The 21,762-nt window shown below is 52.7% G+C and overlaps 1 protein-coding gene across 34 annotated transcripts in view; it reads left to right on the forward strand.

The window, feature by feature from the left end:
• LRRFIP1 (LRR binding FLII interacting protein 1) overlaps positions 1-21,762 on the forward strand; it is a 125,797-nt gene that overhangs the window by 49,750 nt on the left and 54,285 nt on the right. For 25 of the 34 annotated variants that reach the window (XM_079133894.1, XM_079133895.1, XM_079133897.1 and 22 more), the window contains exon 2: positions 21,065-21,151. In XM_079133894.1, coding sequence (XP_078990020.1) covers positions 21,065-21,151 — 87 coding nt within the window. Of the gene's footprint in view, positions 1-7,548; positions 7,870-21,064; positions 21,152-21,762 lie in introns of those variants that run through there. The other 9 variants (XM_079133901.1, XM_079133904.1, XM_079133896.1 and 6 more) reach the window with 8 other exon arrangements.

A 21,762-nucleotide genomic window follows, 5' to 3' on the forward strand; every position in this document is an offset into this window, starting at 1 on the left:
CCCCACAAATCCCTGGTGCTCTCTGTGGGGGTGCAGGGTGCAGGGGTGCATGCTCCCCATCAGCCTCTACTCTTCCATCAGGCTTTCCCAGAGGTGCCAAAAAGCAAAACGAAATCCTCAGATCTCCTCGCCCCCATGTTCTTCTTCCAGCCCATGAGTAGGATTGCATCCTCCCCCAACAGAGATGACGCCTCTGCCCACTGACTCCCAGCCCAGCGCCTGGGCCCCTCCCACTCAGTGTTCTAGAGCGACTTTCTTGTTCCTGACCTCAGCCCTGCTTGAGCTGGCTCTTGAAGGCAACAGCTACCAGGTGGCGGTTCGCACATCTCTGTCCCGACCATTATTGTACCCAGGTCCACTGATAAGCCGGCGACTTCCACAGGGTAGCTGCCATGGGCGTGAACTGGGCCCCCCACATCAGGGAGCCATGGGGCAGTGTCTGGGCTGTTGCTCAGGCCGAGTGCGGGCTGGTGCTTAGTGGGTGGAGGCCGGAATGCTGCGGGCTGGCCTGTGACACGCCCCACAACCTCCCACAGCCAAGCATCAGACCCCCAATGCAGCAGGGCCAAGGCTGAGAAACCCTGCACTTTGCTTACTCAGTGCTTCCCAGTGCAGCCTAACACCAGGTTGAACAGGACGGTGCCCTGGAGTGGAGGTATGGGGAGGGGCTTCCGTATCATCTGAGCAACTGAAATTAAGCTGGCGGTCAGAAGAAAATCTGCATTTGGAAATCCTGTGGCAGTTCGGGCCACACCCTTCCATTATGCTCAGGCACTGCCCAGCGAGGAACGGGGTGTAAAGGTGACGCGCCAGGAGTAGCTATTTGATCTCCAGTTATTCCAGAATTTCCACTCTTGTGCCAAACATGTCTCTCTAGACTGCTGTGAGCTGCTGGTCCTCGAACTCCCCGTGAAGTCCATCTACAGTCCTTTCCCAAAGGTGAGGCTTTTGTGCTCTCTGTTCAATCTTCTCTACAGACACTGGTGCAGGTGAACTGACAAGATCAGGGCTGCTCGTAAGCTGGCGCTCTTCTGTGGTCTAGCGGTTGTGATTTGGGTTTGAACCAGGATTCAGGGGCCGGATGCAAAGGGGGAGCCATGTGGATTCAAGCATGGGCACATCCTTTTAGCAGCATGCCGTAGGGTGTTTAGTCTTTCTTTGTTTTCCTTTAGGGAAATTCCTTTTCTTGGAAAGTTCATCTGAGGGATGCTGCTTAAGGAATATCTGTGTCTTAGCCTAGAAGGTCGCTCACCTTTCCGGTCATTTCCAACTGTTCCTAATTTAGGTAATCTGTAAGCCACTGTTTGGCAGCAGTGCCTGGATTGCAAACCTTGGGAGCCATGGTAAGCACCCTTAAATCTCCCTGCTTGCTATGGTGTTGTTTAGATCCAGATTATAAAGTCCTACGTCCCCCACACTTCCTTATGAGGATGATATTTGTCAATCACATTTGTAGCCCTACTCTGCTTCTGGATTTTTCAGCTCGTAAAACAAACATTTAGTCCATGGCTCTGACTGTTAGGAACATTCTGTCTTTTCTAGAATGTTAAACTCATAAGCAGGATTACTGAGACAATGCCAAATAAATGGGTATCTGGAAAAAATGTATATTCCTTTCATTTCTTTTGAAATTCTCATTTTTATTCTAGGTATATATTGAAGTATTTGATCTGTTGCTTTTCGTTGAGGTCTTCTGTTTGCTAGTGAATGTGACTGCTGAGAGTAAAGCCTGCTTTCCCATACTGCTATCTGTTTTGATCAAAAGCAACTTAAGTGGATTAGTCTACATGTATATGCTATGCAGGATATAAAATATACTTTTTCTTACATTTGAGGTGATTTAGGCAGGCTTTTCAGTTTGCTCCTATTTGACAGAGAAATACATGATGGATTTTAGTGGTCTTGTTTTCAACATTTTTAGAAAGCAATCAGGAGGTGTTTGCAATGAACCTTGTTCGTGAACAGCAGAATCTGTTCTCCTAAGGGGTGTTTATTGAAGGGGTTTGTGGCCTCTTCCTTAGTTACCAGGAACAGGGGATGTTTCCATGATCTCTGACCTGGCCTTAAAGATCACCAGTTCTGAAGGTGGACTGGAAAAATGGACATATTTGGGATTGCTATGGACTTATTCCTGGGCACTTTTGGGGATAACTTCACCCCAAGGTAACACAATCAGGCTTGAAGGAGCTAGCTCCCTGGAAGGCCTCTGTGCCCAGGTACCAATGAGGGCATCAGCCTGGCTGGCCAGATCCAGCTCTGCGATGCATTCTTCTGATTTTGCCCCTGCTGCTCCTCCTCCTCCCTCAGCCCACCCTGCACTGTCCCTAAATCAGGAGTAGCCCTGCTTCTGGCCTGCCACTCCTGGCCACTCTCATTCTCTCACGCCCATTCAGACAGGTCAGTCCCTGAGTCAGTACTTGGTGCCAGTGTCTGGTGCTCCCACCTGCCCCTCCTGTCCCTTAATTGGCAGCTTAATAACCGATGGAGAGTCAAATGAAGACCTCTCCCACACAGACCCTCCCCTTGGTCCAGCCTCTCTCCCAGGCTACCATCCTAGAATTTCAACAATAGAAAGCAATAATCACTGTTTTTCTACTTGCAAATTAAAAGCCTTCTCAGCCTTGTTCTCCTTGCTCTGTGGCTTCCAGGAGAGCCGCTGTTTTCTGTGTCTCTAACTAGCCCTCGTCTGTCTCAGTCTGTTCCTTCACCAGGGAACCATCCATTGACTGTGGGAGTCCCCAAACTCCCCACTTTGGCCTCTTTCCCACTTTATGCATGCCAGCAGTTTTCATCATCACCTTCAACTGGTCAGTGCTTCTGTGCCAAGATGCTTATTAGATACCTCCACTAAGGCTTCAGATTCAGTTCAGCCAAAAATCCAACTCAGAAAATCCAAGGGAATTAAAAAAAAAAAAAAAAAAAAAAAAACACACTAGTGAAGTGTGTTGAATTCCAAAGACATTATTAAAAGAGAGGGTCTACTTCTAGTTGCTACAAATATACAGAATACTTAAAAAATCAATGAGAGTTCATGGTGACCTATCAAAGTCCTGCATTCTACCAAGAGAACTCTCCATCCATCATTTATACAGAGACCACCCATTTGTGTTCCAACCAGTGAGGACATGCCCGTATTCCAGAAGAGCCCATCACAGGCTGGGAAGGAGTTTAAGTTGGCACCTGAGTCACAGGGCAGCTGTGAGGAGGAGACACCACTGTGTAAAGCTCAGCCAGGGCCTGCTAGAGGCCAGCTTGAGTTGCCTCCATACTCTGGCTTCCTGTGCTCCTATCCACTCGGGCAGTCAGGATCCGGCCTTCAGGTCAAGTTCACTCTGGACCTGAGCTGACTGTGGAGTGCCACCTTCTTTGCAGATAGCAAGTAGGGGCTGACTGCCCCCCATATTATGCCCCTACCAATGCCCCAAGTATCCTTGGGAGATCTGGCTCCCGGCCCTGACCTGGCTATGTGCACTACTTTGCCAATCACCCTGGGTAGGAGGTGGGATTGCTGGACTGGGCCCACAGAGAGCCAAGGGCCTTTTCTGAGCCCACCTAATGAACGCCTGCTCCCACTGAGGACCCCAGCATCAGGCAGCATGCAGGGTGCTTTCCCTGATAGCCTGCTCTGGGGCTTTCAGTGGCACCTGGCTCAAAAACCTGGTTTCACTCTTCCAAAATGCATGTGGACCAGTTGATACTCTTATGAACCACCGCATGGGTACATGGTGCTTGGTAAACTGAGAGGTGCCGAGCAAATCCTGGGCAATTGTTTTGTGCACCACATTTATAATATGAAGTGTTTTTAGGTAATTGTCAAAAGGATCCAATCAAAGTAATAACATAAATAAAATCCATTGTGTGTACAAGTCATTTAGAGATGTTTGCTCTGTAGTAATCAACATGACCTGGGATTCATGTTTGTGAAAAGCAGATGTTATGTTATGATCGAGAAAAGTGATCTCGTGTTAGCTTCCTGAGCTAGGCGGGAGGCCGAGGGCCACTCTGCCCTGGCTGTCTGCCTTCTGCTTTGTGCTGTCTTCCAGTAAAGATCTGTCTCCAGCCCTTGCACGTAGCACCAAGCCACAGCGCAAGGAGAAGCTCCAGCTCCTAGCAACAGGTGGTTACCAAGGAGACCAAGTAAACCAAGTTCAGGTGTGGCCCCCATTTGGCTCCCTGCTTCTGGTCTCTGCTGGTGAGCCATGATTCTGATGTTCCCCAAACACATTCAGACCACTCTATTTACCTCTGGTTCTTTTCTCAGGAGTCCCTTTCCTCTGACATTCCTGCATGTGATCTTGTGCATTTGAGAACTGCTTTTGAAATTTCAGACATGTAATGTCCACTGAGAGCCCAGGGCAAGAGAGAGTCACAGCACAAGTGCAGTAGACAGATTCTCCCAGACCTAAGGTGCCCTCTCAGCACAGAGACTCTGGGCTTAAACAGTGACAGGAGGTCAAGTCTGCATGTCTACAGTCAGTAAGTACCTGGTAGTTAGGAAGGGCCAGAAATCCAGTCAGCTTGTTAGAAGTGGCTGTCCACAGATTGTCCTTACCAAAGGAAGGAGAAGGCTGAGCTCTGTACTCTGGACCCCAAAGCTCTTTATATAAAGACTCTGCTCCCCCCCACCCCAATTCAGATGGACAGGGCGCCTTGTGCCACTCAGACTATCAAAGGGGCCCCTGGGTTTCTTCTGTTGGCCTGATGACTGCCTGCTCCTGGGCTTCTTGTCTGATTTTTCATACCCGTAGGTGGGTTTAGTTGTGTCTTCCTCAGGGTAAAGAATTTTATATCACTCTGTCAAGTCACCTTTCAAACTGAGTATTGGGGTGAACAAATTGTGGACCTCCAGTTCCCATTCTGGTAAGGTCATTTTCTGGTCCATTCCCCTTACCCTGGCTTCCTAGCAGGCTTTCCCAGCTCCAGGTTTGCAGGTTCCAGAGACCCATTCATCCCCCTTATAATTTGGATAAGAGGGGGATTGAAGAAGGGGTCATTAATTTTGTATCAAAATTAATGGAGGCAAATGTGGATCCTCTATACTTTATTCCTAGGCCCCTGGGGCCTGAATAACACCACCAGAGTGGGTGTAGCAAGCATCCCAGCAACAGCAGAGACTTTCACATTTCTCCTAGAACTGGGAATGGCTCAGAGATCAGCCACCATGCTGCGGGCTAGGTTGACCCTCGGCAGGAAATGGCCCTCCATCCAGAGGTGTGTTACTGCGCTGCTGCCCAATGGGATCAGTCTCTGCACTCACTGAAGTCCTGCTGGTCTTGGTTTGCTCCCAAGACTGAGTCATCAGTGCTTCTTACTTCCTGACAGTGTCCCTGCACGGTCCACCTCCTTGGCCCTCCTGCAGTTTTTGTGGAGGGTACTTCGTGCTCCTCCTTCAGTTGCCCCCAGTCTCACTGGCTGGCTCACCCCAGTTCTCAGCCTTTTTAACCTGCTTCCTTCTTGCTGTGGAGGAGGCTGGGTGTCTTGAGTGGGGATATCTGCTGCGGGGACCGGAAAAGAAGTAAGGTGGGTGTTGATGTGATTTTTGTGGAACTTCCTGGACACCAGGCTCACCCTTGGGTCCTCCGCTTTATGGGGCATGTCTTTATCAGTGGTGTTTTACAGGAGACTCCTTGAGGCACAAGCTAAGTAACTTACTCAAGATCCCACAGTGAAGAACAGAGCCGAGACCTAGGCGGGTGTCAGCTCTCATGCCCCCTTGCCCACCCAGTCCTGCAGTTTCCAGAAGCAGATAGCTAGTGGGTGACTGGCTGCCTTGGGATTGGGAGAATGCTCCCTGGTCCAGATAACAGGTGTCTGCAGGCACTGCTTTGGGGAAAGCAGAGCAAATGAAGACTATTCCAGTGCCCTGCTCTGGGACATAGGTCACAGGGTTCCAGGTAGTGTGGAGCTTTAGAATCTGCCTGTATCAGAATATTCAAACCAAAGTCTCAGAACACTACTTTACTACCATTCTCTTCTGCACCATTGATACTGGGAAAATTACAATTGTCCTCCATGATAAATTCCATAAATCCCATCGTTGTTTATGTAGCTTAAAATGATCTTCTCCAATTCAGTGAATCCAGAATTGTTACACCAACATTGTTGTTGTTTTTGGAGGGGATCTGGGCATTAAACCCAGGAGCACTTTACCATTGAGCTACATCCCCAGCCCTCATTAAGTTGCCCAGGCTTGCCATCCTCCTGCCTCAGCCTCCTGAGTAGCTTGGATTGCAGGAATGTGCCACTGCACCTGACCATGCCAGCATTTAAAAATAGTGTTACACTGAGAAGCCAGCTATGAAAAACCAAGCATTTCATTCCCTGGGAGAGTTGTTTCCGTGAGCCTGAGATGTTATCCATCAAAGCTTGGCATTCTGTTCACCTTGGCTTTAAACCTGTTGAGTTCCTCCCACAGCGACTTCTAGGCCTTTACTCAGGCTTCCTTTTCCTTACCCTCCACCCCAGAAACCCCACCTGTCCCACTGCCCACCCTTTGGACAGCCTACTCCTTCTGAGCTCTTCCCTGAAGCACCACCGGGTGCACCGGCGGTAACCAGTGTGTACAGGTGTGCGCTAACTTGTTACCAAGAGTTGGATCTTGAGGAGAGCATTGGGACTTGTAAAAGCTTAAATGTGAATCTGTGGTCTTTCTTCCACTCTTTCTGGAGCTGCCTGGGCAGAGAAGCAGGCTTGGCGATTCTGCTGAATCCAGCTCTGAGCTGCGACACGACCTTTCTCATAAGGGCCTGAGAGAACGTGTCCCCAGGATTTGATCTGGAGAGGGCCTCGACGACGCAGAACAGGCAGAGAGCGCGCTGGAACATTTCAGGCGCAGTAGGCCTCGAGCTTGGCCAGGACAGCTGACTTTCTAAAATCCGCGCCTCTTCCTTCCCGTCGCTTCTGGCCAGTTCCGGTTCGGGACCGTCTCCTCGCTTTGCTTTTTTTTTTTTTTTTTTATAGTAGGAGGGCGCCGGCTCAGGAGGGGCGCATGCTGGAAGTCGAGTCACTGTCACGAGTTGGGTCACGGTGCAAGGAGCAGCTCCTCTGCTCACGACGCCGGGCGGAGCCTGGCACAGCCTTCACCGGGAAGACTAGACGGCGCAAAGCCCGGGCTCTGGGACACGGAATCCACCCGACGTCTCACACTCCTGGTGCTCGTTCTCGCCCCTGGGCCCGCAGTGTGCGCGGCTCTGAAACCGACCCCTTCGGGCGGCGACACCCTGGCGGGGGACCGCTGGCAGGTGTTGCCGGGCGCCCGCAAGGGCTTGCGCGTAGGGGCCCGACTCCGCCCTTCCCCTGCAGGCCCCGCCCCGCGCGGGCCTCCCCCGCTGACTCAGCCACCACCGGCGGGCGGCAGGGCGGGCGGCAGGGCGGGGCGGCGGGCGGGCCGGCTGGGTCTTTCTCCCCACCGCCTTTCCGGTGTGGGCCGGAGGGACTGGGTGGTGATTGATGGCCGCGCAGCTGGGGCGCGGGCGGGGCTCGAAGGCCCTCGGGCGGGGCGGGGCGGGGCGGGGCGGGACCCGGGGGCGGGGTGCCGGCGGCCCGGGGCCCCTCTCTCCGTGCTCCGCCCGCCCCCGGGGCCCGCGGCCACCTGCGCCCCGCCCCGCGGGCCGCGCCCGAGCCGGGGATCCGCCGAGCCGTGCGCGTGGGCGAGAGGGCGCCTCCGGCTGGCCGAGCGCCCGCGTTTCCGCGGCGAGTTCCCGGCCGGCGTGGACCGCGGCACCGGGGATGCGGCCGCGCTGAGAGCTCGCCGGTCTACGGAAAGTCCCCCTGGGTGAGAAGCTGGGTCTGCGCTCCGGCAGCATGGCCAGCCCTGCGGGGTCGCAGAACAAGGAAATAGACTGTCTGAGTCCAGAAGCTCAAAGGCTGGTAAGAGGAAGGCGCGTTTCCCAGGCTGTTTCCTGGCTGCGAGCGGCCCCCGTCGAGTTGGGCGCCTGTGTGCCCTAAGGTCAAGGGCAGCCCGCGCTCTCCACCGCAGCCGTCTGTGCCCGTGGAGGGCGGGGTGGGCTCCACCAGGCAGGGACCCTCCGCGGTTGTCCCGGCACGGATACCCGGGTAAGAGCAGGCTTTGCTCTCTGACCAGTAATTGGCTGAGTGTCCGTGCCGCTTGTTGCGCGCTGGAAAGCACCTTTGACCGCCTGGCGCCCCTTCCAAGGACGAAAAGGAACTTGGTCTCTGCCGGTGATAATGGGCTCTTGACAGGTTCTGCCCCCTCGGGTTGGCTCCGGCGAGGACCCAGCCGAGGTCTGAGGACTGAGCGGGCTCGAGAGTTTCACAGGAGCTGCCAGTTTGGTATTTTACAAAATGCCGCACCTGGGAGCTACTGCTCCAAGCTGCCGAGCTCACCCGTGGGTGGACACCACCAGGGCTGGAATGGTGTGGAGCATTTCCCGGGCTCCTGACCCTAGGACCACCTTCTTCAAGGATCTCAAACCCCAAGTCCATCTAAGCTGGTTTCCGAGGGTCTTCCAGGTCTGGGGAGGGTCATCCACGTGGCAATCCGTTACCCAGCACACCACTCAATAGAGGATGTCAGGGTCATTGGTCCTTAAAATTGAGTAAGGGACAAGGTGGGGAAAGTTTGTAATTACCCATTTTCATGCAGCTTGTGGTTGATTGTGAATAGAAATATTTAAAAGTAAGAGGGTGGAAAGGTACTTTGGAAAATAAATACTCTAAGGAATTGGTACTGCAGAGAGATCCTAGATATCCGCTTGATCAAGAACCTTGATTAAAAGGTGAGCCCACCATAGGCAGTCTTCCCCAGGTAGGAATTCATCATCTCTTAGGTGTTCATGGAAGATTCAGGACAAAGTAGACTGCTACTCTCCTTGGGTGCTTACTAGGAAATGCCAGAGAGGAATAGGCAAAGATTCTGATGAAGGCACATTCAGAAATTAAGTTCTCGCTGAAGACCATCAGGTGTATTTGTGGTTTTTATTTGGGGACTTTTTAAATGTCCATTTTAAAATGCTTCTCCAAACTCATTTAAAGTTCAGGCAGAAAAAAAAAAAAAAAAAAAAAAAGTTCAGGCAGTAGGCCAGACTCTTGGATCTGGTTCCTCCACTTAAACCTCATGAGTTTCTAGGACCCTGGGAACCTGCAGGGAGACCCTGGAATCCCCATCCGGGAAGGGTCTTGAGGAGGGACAGCAATGCCCTGTGATGCCAGAGAAGCAACCCAGACAGACCATAGAAGGCAAGACTGGGTGGACGTTAACCCTGGGCATGATCCTCGCACCAAGAGCCATCTGCTCCAGTCCTAGAAAAGGAGGAGTAAACTTCGGGAACAGGGTGTGAGGAAGGCAGGGACCCACTGGGAAGGTTTAAAGTGGACGCATCTGCGGCACTCCAAGACACTGGCTGTGAGTCTCCTAACTTAACACATAGGTCCCAGAGGGACCTGGGTTAAGATGCTGCTGGGAACCCAGAGGGAAGCCTGAAACTGGGTCCTGTTCAGTCGGTGCTCATTGGGCCCAGGCCTACCATCCCTCACCCCCAATCCACAACTCAGTAAGCTAAGAAAGCAGAAAGATTTGTGTGTGTGTCATAGTCTATGGTAGAATTCATTTGGCAATGAGGTCTGCCCTGACCCAGGGGAGGCTATTTTTAATCTCTCTCTTTTTTTTTTTTTAATCTCTTTAGTGTGAATGTCCATACATTTCTCTGCATTCTTGTTGGTGTATTGATTAAGGGCTGCTTGTCTGGGCTATTGTAAGATATATGTGGTATGTGTCCTTGTGTCCTTCTAAAATCCAAAAATGCCAGATTTCTGGAACATCTGGTCCTAGGGGTTTGCAGTAAGAAATAGTGAACCTGTGGAGGTGGGTTTTTTTTTTTTTTTCTTGTCTTCCTTTCTTTTGGTTTGGTTTGTTAAGTAAATAGTAAAAACAAAACAAAAAAAAAAAAAAAAAAAAAAAAACTATTAAAAAGGGACACAGAGAACAAAAAAAAACATGGTCCCTGTTTATGAGATTATTAATGGTCTGGTTGGGAAGGAAGTGACTGAAGGAGGTGGCATAAGGTTGGGGGGGCATTAGAAGGGGAGTCACCCAGGGCTGTCCTGGGCCATAGGTTGGTATACAGTTGGAGACTAGCACTGAGCCTTTCAGACTGCCTTGTGCCACTTGTTTTCTGCATTACGTGTGCCTGGCTCCTGGGGACTGGAAACAGGTCTCAGGTGGAAGGAGTGACAGGGACTGGTGGGTAGGAGGAAGCAGGTATAGCAAGCCTCACCGCACCCAGCAGAAGTCCTTGCCGCCCTGGGGCTGCGGGAGAGGACCCGCCACAACAGTGTAGAAACTGGCTTAACTTTCGTAACTTCCGCGTGTTTGCACAGGTTGTAGCAATTCCGTTCTCTTTCCACATGCTGATGAGCTCTTGGCGCTCGCCAGGACCAGGCCTGTACTGGGGAGGGACCGTCTACCCAGTCCCTCTTACTGTAGGACTGTGCCCAGGCCCCCAGGTCTTGACAGTGTGTATATGGGGGTGTGACTGATGGACATAGGGCGTGGCACCAGTGAAGGTGGCTGGCCTGCTGTCACTGGGCACTGAGACCCCATGGTTTGTTTTAACTGTTATTTCCCCAAGCAGTTAAGCTACAAAAACAGCAAGTTGGATCTTTTCTAGTAGTAGTAAGAGTGTCCTCCTGGGGCGAAGATGGAGACTAAATTTCCCTTTTTCTCTCAGAGCTAGTTTCTGTTCAGCCTGAACTAATATCACATAGCGGAAGCCTTAGCAAATTTTTAAAAACCCTGCAGTCTCAACCGCCACTTAGGCTAAGCACAGGAAATCGGGTTATTTATAGTTGCAAAATTCAGCGAGGCTGATTGGAGTGGTACCTGATGAGAGCAAGGTTCCTGCCGATTCCCAACAGGGTTGTGAGACATTGGTGTGGCATGTTTGCTCCTCCAGAGGGCCACGTTCATGAGGAATTTCTTATCCCTGAAAAATCAGGCTCTGTGACTCAGCAAAGAAATTGTTTATGACTGGTTACTCATATGCCAGTGTTTCCAGAATATCTGCTCACATTTAAAGGATGAATCGTGGAGCCAGCCCAGAGGCCACCACGTTCAGATCACTGAGCTCCGTCCAGCCCAGAGGCCTCCTTCATCTCGCTGCATGCTAGACATTGGGTCTGGAGAAGGGTTTTCCTTACCTTACTGTTTTTCCTGGGGGCCACCCAAGCTTTAGTTTATTTTTTAAATAAGCTCATTTTCATGGAATGGATTTACTACCTAGAACTTTCATTATTTAGAATATTTAGGGAAAATTAAGTAAATTAGCTTCTTTCTCCCAAATTAAACAAAGCATTATTTTGATATATTTAAGATTCAATAATTCAGAATTGCTATATGATTTCACACCACAATATCAGTTCCCACCCCAAGCCACATTCCAAAACAGTAAACCTAAACTGAGAACAAACCCCCACACAGACCTCAGCCACAAGTGTGTCCCGACGCTCCCTGTGGAGGGGCGGGGGTTTCATGTGGGTTCTCCTTGATACTGCAACTCGGCAACTTTGCAACTGGGTTAGCTTTCCCTTGTACCTGGAGTATGACTACTCCCTAGTAGAGAAGTAATTTATCCTGAGTGAGGATTTGCTTTTAGCTTTGCCCACATTTCCTCCAAGTTTGTATGGTGAAGATTATTAAGGGCATCATCTCTGACCCCCACGCCACCTCTGCTGTCTGTGGCCAGGGCAGGTGTAGTTTTCCCAGGAGAAGAGAAATAAGGGGTGGGTGTTGGGTGTGGGCCAGGAAGAATGACCTTCCTCGTCCAGGTCTCCCACTGCCCTGCCAGGATGCTGGGCACTGCGGGCCTGCCGGCTCCAGCAGGGACTGTGGTGGACGCATTCCCAGCCCCCCGCTGAGTCAGGCTGCTGGCTTAGGGAGAAGCTAGGAGTCCGGACCTCCTGGGAGTTGATGGTTTTGTTATCTCCCTTTTACAGATAAAGAGGAAATTGAGGCTCAGAAAGGTTAGGGGATTTTCCAAGTCCTCACAGCTGCTAGGCAGTGGAGCCATTTCAGACCCGGGCCAGCTAACAGCTGCCACCCTGTGCACTAGCTTCTCTTGTCGGCTCTGGGGTCACATCGCCCCAGTGTCAGGCAGAAGGATTTCTTTTTGCCGAGGCAGCGTCTTGAACCCAGGTCCTTGCTCCTGAATGCATTTGGGAATTCTCTCCTATCCCTGGTGGTTTTCAGATGAGGGCCCATTCAGTGACCTTTTATTTTTCTAAATAAGGAAAAGAAACTTCTGTTTTGTTCTTTTTCCTATTACACTGATGCCGTGATGATTAAGTCCGTGCGCCCCTGTGACCTGCTGCCGCGGCCCTCCCTGTGGATTGGGTTCTTGGAGGCAGCGAGGACAGCTTGTGTTTCTTTCCTAGTTTTTCTAGGCGTATGATAGTAGTAGTTCAGTGTCTAAGGGAGGAAACCTGCTGGAGTCTTCCGCCCCGTTAAAAGACCGGGGTTTGTGACAGTGGAGCAGACAGAGCTGAAGGCCTGCTGGCTGGAGGGAACCTGGGTCCTGGAGAGGAAGCACCTGGGGAGGCCAGGCCACCCTCACCTGTCAGCCAGTTGCTGCTCCTGTTTGTGTTTCTGTCACGTGGAGGCTGTTGAAGGAGATGAGAAAGTTGCCCCAAGAGGGGTGGAGACTCATTTGCATGGAAGGTACTAGACAGCCTGCTTTCCTCTGCCGCAGTACAGGGGCTGCTGAGCCCAGTTGTGTTGTGCAGTTTGAAGAGGTAGATGCATTTGTACTCAATAAAATGACATCATCGTTTTGTTCCTGATTCATATGTTTGTTATTTTAGTATGTGAAATGCTTCAAAGTTTATTATTTTGAAGAGCAAAATCATAGAATTTCCAGTAGCAGAGCAGGAAGAGAGAAGTCTGGACAATCTCAATGTACACATAATTCACCTCTGGTATAAAGACAAGTTTCAGAGAAGGAAGCGCTTGGAGATTACGTAGCCTAGTTCCCCCCGCCCTTCTGTAACGGGGGCCAGTGTTCAGAAAATAAGTAACTCATCCAAGTTCCCATAACTGGCATGTGTATAACCCAAACTGTCAGCTGGGTCTCCAGCCTCCCCTCTGAACAGACTGCACTTGTGGAGGCTCCTGAGAATGTGCAGCCCCCACTGGAGAGCCTCTGGCCCCAGGCGCATCTTGGACTACTCTTCTGGGCCCCCCAACACAGACCACAGTGTGTAGCAACTCAGGCCTGTGGGCTCAGCCCTGAGCTTCCTGACAAGGCAGCAGCTTCACTGGAGACCACTGTTTTATCATAAAGTTTCATGATAATTTTAATACATATAAACTAATTTTGATAGAAAGTTTTATAAAATAAATTCAGTAAATAAAAATGAAGTTAAACTTCAGCCTTTAATTTTATGTCCTCCAGACTTTCAAGTGTGCTTGATCTAAGTGGGCCCTGTTTATCCTGTGGCCCCGCACCAGACCTGAGCTCTGTGTCCTGGGGGCAGCCCAGTAGGTGTGACCACGGGGCAGCCTGCAGTGTGAGGGAGGTCCAGGTGTTAAAGCTGCCATTCTCTGCCTGTTGGCCCAGCACCTGTTTTTCATGATGAGTTTCTTGACACCCTCATTTCTGACCTGAATTGAAATTCAGATGATCAGATTAACCAGCACACACAATTTCAAGTCAACATGAGATTTTAGTTGTAACATCAAAAAGAAGTTAATGACCAGTGGCTCAGGAGCTCCAGCGGCTCAGGAGGCTGAGGCAGGAGGATCTTGAGTTCAAAGCCAGCCTCAGCAACAGCGAGGCACAAAGCACTCAGACCCTGTCTCTAAATAAGAAATACTAAGCAGTATTTTTACTGTTGTGGCTCAGTGGTTGGGTGCCCTTGAGTTCAATCCCCAGTACTCCCCCACCAAAAAAAAAAAGAAGTTGAAGAAAATAGATTGTAGTGATGCCATATGAATTTGATATAAAAAATGCAGGTGCCCAGATATGAACGCAGTAGTCAGAGGCTTGCACCAACCGTGCCTTGCATCCTGCCTGCCGTGGTTGCCTGCCCATGTGGGGGTGTCCCGCCGAGACCCCAGCGCTACACTTCCTGTGGCTGTTGGTGCTCTGGCATTCTGAGCTGGCCACCAGCTCTTGGGGGAGCTCTGACAAAGCCAGATGCGGTCCCTCACTTTCCATGCTGATTGCATCTGCAGTAGTGACCTACATTCAGACTGCGTGGCTATCTTGAGTTTTTATGGAACCAGTGTAGAGATCCAAAAATGACACAGTGGATTTTCCATCTGCCTGAGTAGCCCATGGGGGCGCTCTTCCCAGTGCAGGCCTGTCTGAAAGTGGATGACTGGTGATCCACCCCACCCGTGCGTGAGTCCTGGGGGCATTTCCAGTGCCCTCAGAGTGGGCCCCCCACCATGTCCCCTCCTCACTGTCATGGCCGCAAAAACTAGGCCCCTTGTTATTGGGGAGCTTACTGGAGGGTTTTGGAAAGACCAGCCTTTCTTTTGATACTGAAATGATGTGCAGGTGGTGGCTAAGGGACACACAGGTTGTGGGTCCATGGAGCAGGCGGGCCACTGACCCCAGTGGAGGTGCCAGCCTGTGCCTGCCCTTTCCTGCCTGTCACCCTCCCACTTGGTTGTATTGAATGGCAACTGTTTTTAGAGTCTGCTGCTCGCAAGGGTGGGGTTTTCCGCAGAAACAAAAGTTGCCACTTCCTGCAGCAGAGGCTGGTCAGGAAGGGGATCCTGTGAGCTCCTGCAGCCTCCACCCCAGGCCCAGCCTGCTGTGTGTGCAGGGGCAGCCCTGTCACCTGGCTGCAGGAGCGCCATGTCTTCTTTATTATGGAGCAAATCCTGCAGGGCTGAGGCCCCGCCCGTCTCTAAACAAAACTGGTTCTGTCACCACTTCAGGCTTCAGCTGCACCGTATTCCGATTACATTCACATGAGTGAACTTTAAGCATATCCTGAAGACTTTTCCAAAAGCATTATAAATTATAGATACAAGGTGTCCTGGGGCCTGGTGACAAATGCAACTGCTTTTCAGTTCTGCTTGGTTCTAATACCCAAGAGTTAAGTGACCTCTCCGGTTCAGCTGGTAGCCCAGGTGCCCTCCACGGTACTGGTTACTTTGGAAGTTCAAATGAATGCCTGATTAATATGCCAACTTCCTCCTATTTGTGGAATGCCTTTCAGCTGATAAGTCACTTGTCTCCCCGAGAGCTCTATAGAATGTCATTTTCACCTGGCATCCAAGGAAGCAGACCAGGGTGGTGGCAGAGCCCCAGGGCCCCTCTGTGTGGGTCCACACTCCTCTCTCCATAGGCCCTCCAGGTGTTCCTGGTGGTGCAGTGACAGCAGCCCAGGAGCGTCACAGCACTGGTTTGTAGTCCGGCACCTGCAGGAAGTCCCCACTGGAGGCGCAGGGCTTCCTCTGCCAGCATGAAGGAAGTGATGTGAGGAGGTCTCCCTCCCATTTCTCAAGAGCTGCCTAAGCACTGAGGCACACAGCCCCTCCAGCCTCTCTGTAGAGTGCTGGGCCCAGCGTGCTGGCCGGGCAGAGGGCCGGTAGATGGACTCCCACCCTAGGCTTATGGCCCTGGAAAGCATTAAAGCCCAGGACAGGCATGAGCAGAGCCCCCAAGGCAGCCTGGGGTTTGTGAACGAGCTACAGAGCAGGCCTCCTGTGAGACCTGGGGTCACAGGAAAGGCAGAGCTACCACTTGAGCTGTTAAGGTCCCAGATAGCCCTGGAATTGGCGTTCGGGATGTTGAGCTGATCCCACTCCAGCTGTATCTCCTGCTGCTCACAAAACCCCCATCACAGGGCCAGAGTGCTGTCCAGGAAGAGGGAAGCCCAGTGGTGGGGCAGGGAGGACGGCTCCAGGCTGACGTCCCCAGGGCCCAGGGCTGGTGAATAACTGCTTCTCTGCCGTTCTCCTTGGCCTCCGCTCCCAGCCCAGCAGGAGGTGCAGCCCTTACTTGGGACACCTTTTCCCACAGCATCATGGACACTGGGGCCGCTCGTTTGGCTGCCTTTGTGTCCTACCACACAGAAGCCGCTTCAGCCCCATGGCGGAGGTGGCTCCCAGGGCATGTTTATGCTCAGGATGGAGGCTTCTTCACACAGCTCTGAAGTCTGCTCCAGCTGCCCTGGGGACCTCACACACGGAGCGCTGCAGCCCAGAGCAGGCATTTCAGCTGGCCTGTGAGCGGGCCACCAGCCAGGCCCTCCAGAGGGCCTCAGACCCCCTTCTGTGGGGGTGGCCCTGAGGACGGTGGCTAGGAGAGGCTGTGGCCCTGGGGGCAGACTTGATCTGTCCTCAGCGCGGACTCAGCCTGCTGTGGGATTCGTGTGTGGTGAGGGGAGCATGGAGTGAGCTCGAAGGGTCCGACTCGGCGCTGGAGAGCCATCGTGGGCGGCAGCCTTGGTGGTCAACGGACTCCCCTTCAGTGGTTCCACGCCAAGAGCACCTTACTTAACCCTGGGCTCCCAGGCAGAGGCCACAGGATGCTGGGAAAGGACCCCACTTATCCCTGAAGGGGAGATAAAGCTCATGCTGGACCCACTGGGCTGCAGTGGGTCTGGGGCTCCTTCCTCTGCCCCAGGCCACGGACAGAGCAGGGGCTGCGAGGGGCAGCACGCAGAGCTGAGCAGAACCAGCGCCTCATGACAGTGCAACTCCAGCAAGGTTTTTGGTTTGGGCACCTTCGTTTCCTTCCTTCCTTTCCTTTTAATGTTGTGCTGGTTTTTGTGAAAGGTGTCAAACACCCGAGGGGTGATGGCTAATTCACTGCAGAGGTCCCTGTGGACAAGCACCAGCACCCCGGGGCAGGACACAGAGGCCTGGCCCCCTGAGGCTCAACTCAGGACTGGGGCCAGCCAGTCTGCCTTTCTGACTGTCCCCAGGGGAGCCTGGACTCTGCTGGGATGACACTTGAGAGCCCCTGGTTCAGGGAGCACCATCCCCACGGCCTTGCTCCCCACCCTCCAAGGAGAGCCTGTCATTTCACCCTTCCGTATTTCAGGACGTGTCTCAGCAGAGATGGTACCAGTACTGGGTGAGTTGGGGGGTGCCAGAGTCCCTCAAGTGGGACCACTGACCTTGAGAAAAGTGGAGTGCTTGCTGGGCCACTCTCCTGTGGGAAGGGAGCAGACGGGCCTGGGTCTGTCCCGTGTGGGCATGTGGGAAGCTGCTGGGGTCTGAGCTGCTGCTTACCCAGTGACTGAGAAGGAAGCTATTCCAATTCATCGCTGGAGGGTCCACCAGGCCTCCCAGCTGGGAGCTAAAGAACCCCCGCCCCGGCAGGTTGTGGGCTGAGTGTAGTAATCCTGACTTCTAGACCTTGTTTTCTTTTCTTTTTTTCTTTAATTACAAGATTCAGTCCAGGAAGACTTTGTGCTGCACAACCAAGGCACCAACATGGGGCACCTGAGCTGTAGGAGCCCCCGTCTGACAGTCCATACCTGGAGGGGCCCCGCTTCCTCTGAACGAGTGTGTATCACCGCAGTGCGCCTGACGTGCATCCATTGTTCACTTAATGACTTGGCCTCATCAAGCGCTCTCCCTGGTGACTCGAGTGGTCACGCTTGTGGTTAGCGCCCCGTGCTGTCTGCTGTCTTGCTGCTGTTGGCGGCCTGAGCGGGATGGACGGTGTTGGTGAAGCTCCGGGTGGTTTTTCTTTCTGGCATCTCAAGCTTGAGCCAAGAGCGTTTCTGCCACAAAGTGTAGCTTTGTGCTCCTGCAGACGAGCCTGGGTCGTGCCTAGGTCCGAGCCGGCTTTGGTCAGGCAGATTCCAGGAAGCACGATGAGAGTCGCCGTTCCCGTGCTGCGAGTACCTTGCCTTAGTGAGTCATGGGACCCGTGAGAGGTGTGTAAGGTGCGTCTGCCGGGATCTAAAACCGAACGGAGTTACAAACTGAGCCCTAAATTCTAAGGTCAGGGGGCAGTCAGCATAGTTGACCTGCCGTGGCGCTTGGCTTGCTTGTGTCCTGATAGGAATTTATTCTGTAATGTGCCTTATTCGTGGGGTCCCTTGATCAATGCAAGACCATGCCCCTTAAAGCCCAGGGTGCGGGTTTTAGCCTCTTGGTGCCGTTATCCTCAAGGACAGGGCAGACGTTGGCTAATGGTGTCCTGGGGAAGCCTCCATGGCAGGTGCTGAGGTGGGCGAGCCCATCAAAGGTCTTGGCCCAGTCCCAAGCAGAGCTCACCTGGAGCTGGTTGGGGGCTGGGCAGGAAGGCTGTGTGGGGGTGCAGGTGCCCCGACTCCCCTTCTCACTGCAGGCCCACACGCAAGAGCGGCAGTCATCACAGACCTCACCCTTCCTGGTCATCTGCTGTGCCTTGGCGAGCTACCCACAGCCTGGCGGTATGGGGCCGCCCCCACACATGCTCCCACAGTGCCTCGCAGCGTGCTCGGCTCGAGGTCTCCTGCGCTGCAGTCAGGTGTCAGCCCAGCTGGGTCTTTCTGGAGTTTGGGGTCATCCTCCAAGCTTGCCTGATGTTTGGCAGAACTCAGTTCCTTGTGATTGTAAGACTGAGGTCCCCTATTCTTGCTGGCCGTCACCTGGAGGCTGCTCAGCTCTTGGAACCTGCCATCCCTCAGTCCGCCACCTGGCAGCTTCCTTTCCCAAGGCCAAGAGACTGTAAGAAAGGGCTCACCTGATTAGGGCAAGCCCACCAAATAACCTCCCGGTTGCTCAGCGTAGAGCCCACTGAGGAGGAGCTGATCACCGTGCGCCGCATAATGTAGCTCATCTCAGGACAGCCACAGCACAGGTACCTGAGGAGCAGGAATCTTGGAAACCTCCACAGTTCTGCTGCCTACACCTCCCACTGCCTCTGCCCAGCCGACCAGCCCTTTCCTCTTTCGTACAGCCCCACTCCTCTGCTCCCCTTCTTCCCCCAGACTCCTGTTCCCCTCTTAGCCAGGGTCTAAGGCTGTTGTCAGAACCCTCGCCTGGAGCCCGGGGTGCAGCTCAGTGTAGAGCCTTTGCCTAGCATGCATGGGGCCCTGGGTCCATCCCCAGAGCCACAAAAATGAACACATTAATTTTTAAAAGTCCTGCCAGGTATATACCAGCTTAGAAATGGAGCCAGCAGGCGTGGGTGGTTATCAGCCTAATGAGCCCCACCCCCAGAGCTTCAGCGTGGGGTCTCTGTGCAGACCCCAGAGGCGGTTTACAAATTGTCCTGTGACCTGGAACTTTGAAAGTGATGACGAGCTGTCAGGTTCCAGTGCAGTGGTGATTGATTTGAAAGGCATGGGCTTGGATTGACCAAGGAACCACCCGAAAGGAGCCCCGGGTAGAGTTAATTCCTCATGAGGACACAAGCCAGCTGATCTCCACAGAGGTCCACTATGCTCCTGTTCAACTTAGAATTTAGAGGAAGGAGGAATTTGTAATACGAATCAAGTGTGGGTGGGGAGCTAGCCTGCCAGAGTGCCTGGCATTGGCGAACTAGAAGCCAAGCACTGGTCCCTGTGCTGCTGGTGGCCCCAGGGCCACACCACTGGGCCTCTGCCTGTCTCTAACGGCCCCATTGGGTTATCTAGGGAATAGTTTCAGAGTCATTTAGGGAGCGGTTTTAGGATTGTCGAGGAAACAGGATCGTCTAGAAACAGTTTAAGATTGTCTAACAACGGTCTGAGGAATGTCTGGGGAGAGTCCGTCGTCTAGGGAGAGTCAGGGTCGTCTCGGGTCCGTTTTCAGATTGTCTAGCAACAGTGAGACCAGTGAAGCTACCCATGGAATGTCGGTGGAAGGATCACAGGTGCATAAGAAAAGAAAGATAAGCAGAAGGCAGTTAGTTTGATCTCTTTTACCTGGTGGTGGTGGTGGCGCAGGGAGAAGCCCTAAGCACACAGCTTGTGAAGGACGAGACGGGTTCACATGCCAGCTTCCAGGCCTCGGCCCATCAGTCAGGCATGTTATGTGCTCTTAGGAGGACGTGGCAGAACCACTGTGGCTTAAAAGATTGTTGAAGGATGTGGAGGTTTTTAGGGGAAAGGGCTGACTAACAGCTGGAGACCTTCCTCTCTGCTCCTGGCCACTGTGAGGGAAGGTGGGCTCCTCACACACAGAGAAGACTGGAGGACGGGGTCACCTCTCAGCCCACTGGAGATGGGGGTCCTGGATGGGGAGTGGACTCAGCATCCTGGGGTCTGACAGCCTCTCCAGACCCCAGCTCCTGCTCTGTAAAGGGAGAGGTTGACTGGGGCCCTTCAGGAGCCTCTGGCTCAGCCTCCAGGGCTGTCGCCAGGAGTGAGCGGCATGACATGCTCAGAGGCGTGCCCCACTGGCGTCCAGGGAGGGTCTGTGAGTGCCAGCAAGGATCATCATGGCCACCCCTTGTGTCCTGGGGGAGACGTTCCAAGACCCCAGTGGATGCCTGAACCTACAGGTAGTGCCAAATCCTGTATGTACTGTTTTCCTGTGTATCTGTGATAAACTTAATTTCTACATTAGTAAGACTGTAAAAATAGTAACTCACTATAGATCTTAGCAAACTCAGCATTTTTTTTTTCTAAGTCGAGAATTCTCACCTTTTTGCAAAAGAAGCACTTTACAGCTTATTTTTGATATGTACACATTACCAGTATCACTCCTCTGGAGCTTTAGGGCACTCACACAGGGTTCCTTGAACACAATCACTGTGGTATCACAACAGCAGCCTGACGGCTGCTAAGTGACTCACAGGCAGGTAGTGCATACAGCATGGATACTCTGGGCAAAGGGACGACTCACATCCTGAGCAGGATTAAACAGGACAGTGTGAGATCTCATCACACACTGCTCAGTATGGTGCTCAATTTAAAACTTATAAACCATTTATTTCTGGAATTTTTAGACCTAACTGAACCACAGGTAACTAAAATCATGGACTGTGAATCTATGGGGAGGGTACACTGTACCGTAACTACTGTTGTTGTCACTGTTGACCCTGTGCCTCCTGTAAGTCGCGGTTCGTCGCTGTGTGAACAAGACTTCCTCTCAGCAGCATCATCAGCCAGGTGCTTGCAGGGTGCGACTGCTTGTTCCCTAATAAGATTTCTGGGTGTCTTTCAGGCAGAGGCCAGGCTTGCGGCAAAGCGTGCGGCCCGCGCCGAGGCTCGCGAGATCCGGATGAAGGAGCTGGAGCGGCAGCAGAAGGAGGTAACGCCAGGTTCTTGTTGCTTCTTTCCCGGTAGTTTAAATGTAGGCACGGTGTGCAAATGCAGGCACCTGTCACCGCTGGCCGCCCGTCCCTTCCCGTTGCTCTTGTTGGAAGTCAGCTACACAGGTCCAGGCAGGAGTGTGCATAGCACGGATGCCTGGCATGCCTGCCGCCAGCGCAGGGCCTGGTGCATCCCGAGACCAGCTTACAGGCACTTGCCTGCAGAAGTCTTCCCAGCCCTGCCTTCTGACTGAGAGGAGCCAAAAGGAGCTGGGTCTGAACTTTAAGGTGGAACTGTCGAACTAGAGTTTAGATCCTCTGAACTAAAATGGAGAGTGACAGATCGGTGCTGTTTACCTGGGCAGCGTGTTTCACGTGCAGATCTTTCCCCTGGGGTGTCAGGGTGTTGAGTAGTGATTCAGAGCACAGCGCGAACATCGGGATGAACTGGCCGTGGAAGAAACTGCCCTCTGGGAAAAGGGCCGCGACGTGCTCACACACCTGTTCCTGCCGCTTGCTGCTGCCTTGCACACTCTCAAGCGGGGCCAGCAGTCATTTCTGACAGCATGTGGGGTCTGTAACTCACCCTAGCGTGGTATGTCCATGACCT

The sequence above is a fragment of the Sciurus vulgaris genome (genome assembly GCF_902686455.1).
Source record: "Sciurus vulgaris genome assembly, chromosome: 3".
Lineage (NCBI taxonomy): Eukaryota > Metazoa > Chordata > Mammalia > Rodentia > Sciuridae > Sciurus > Sciurus vulgaris.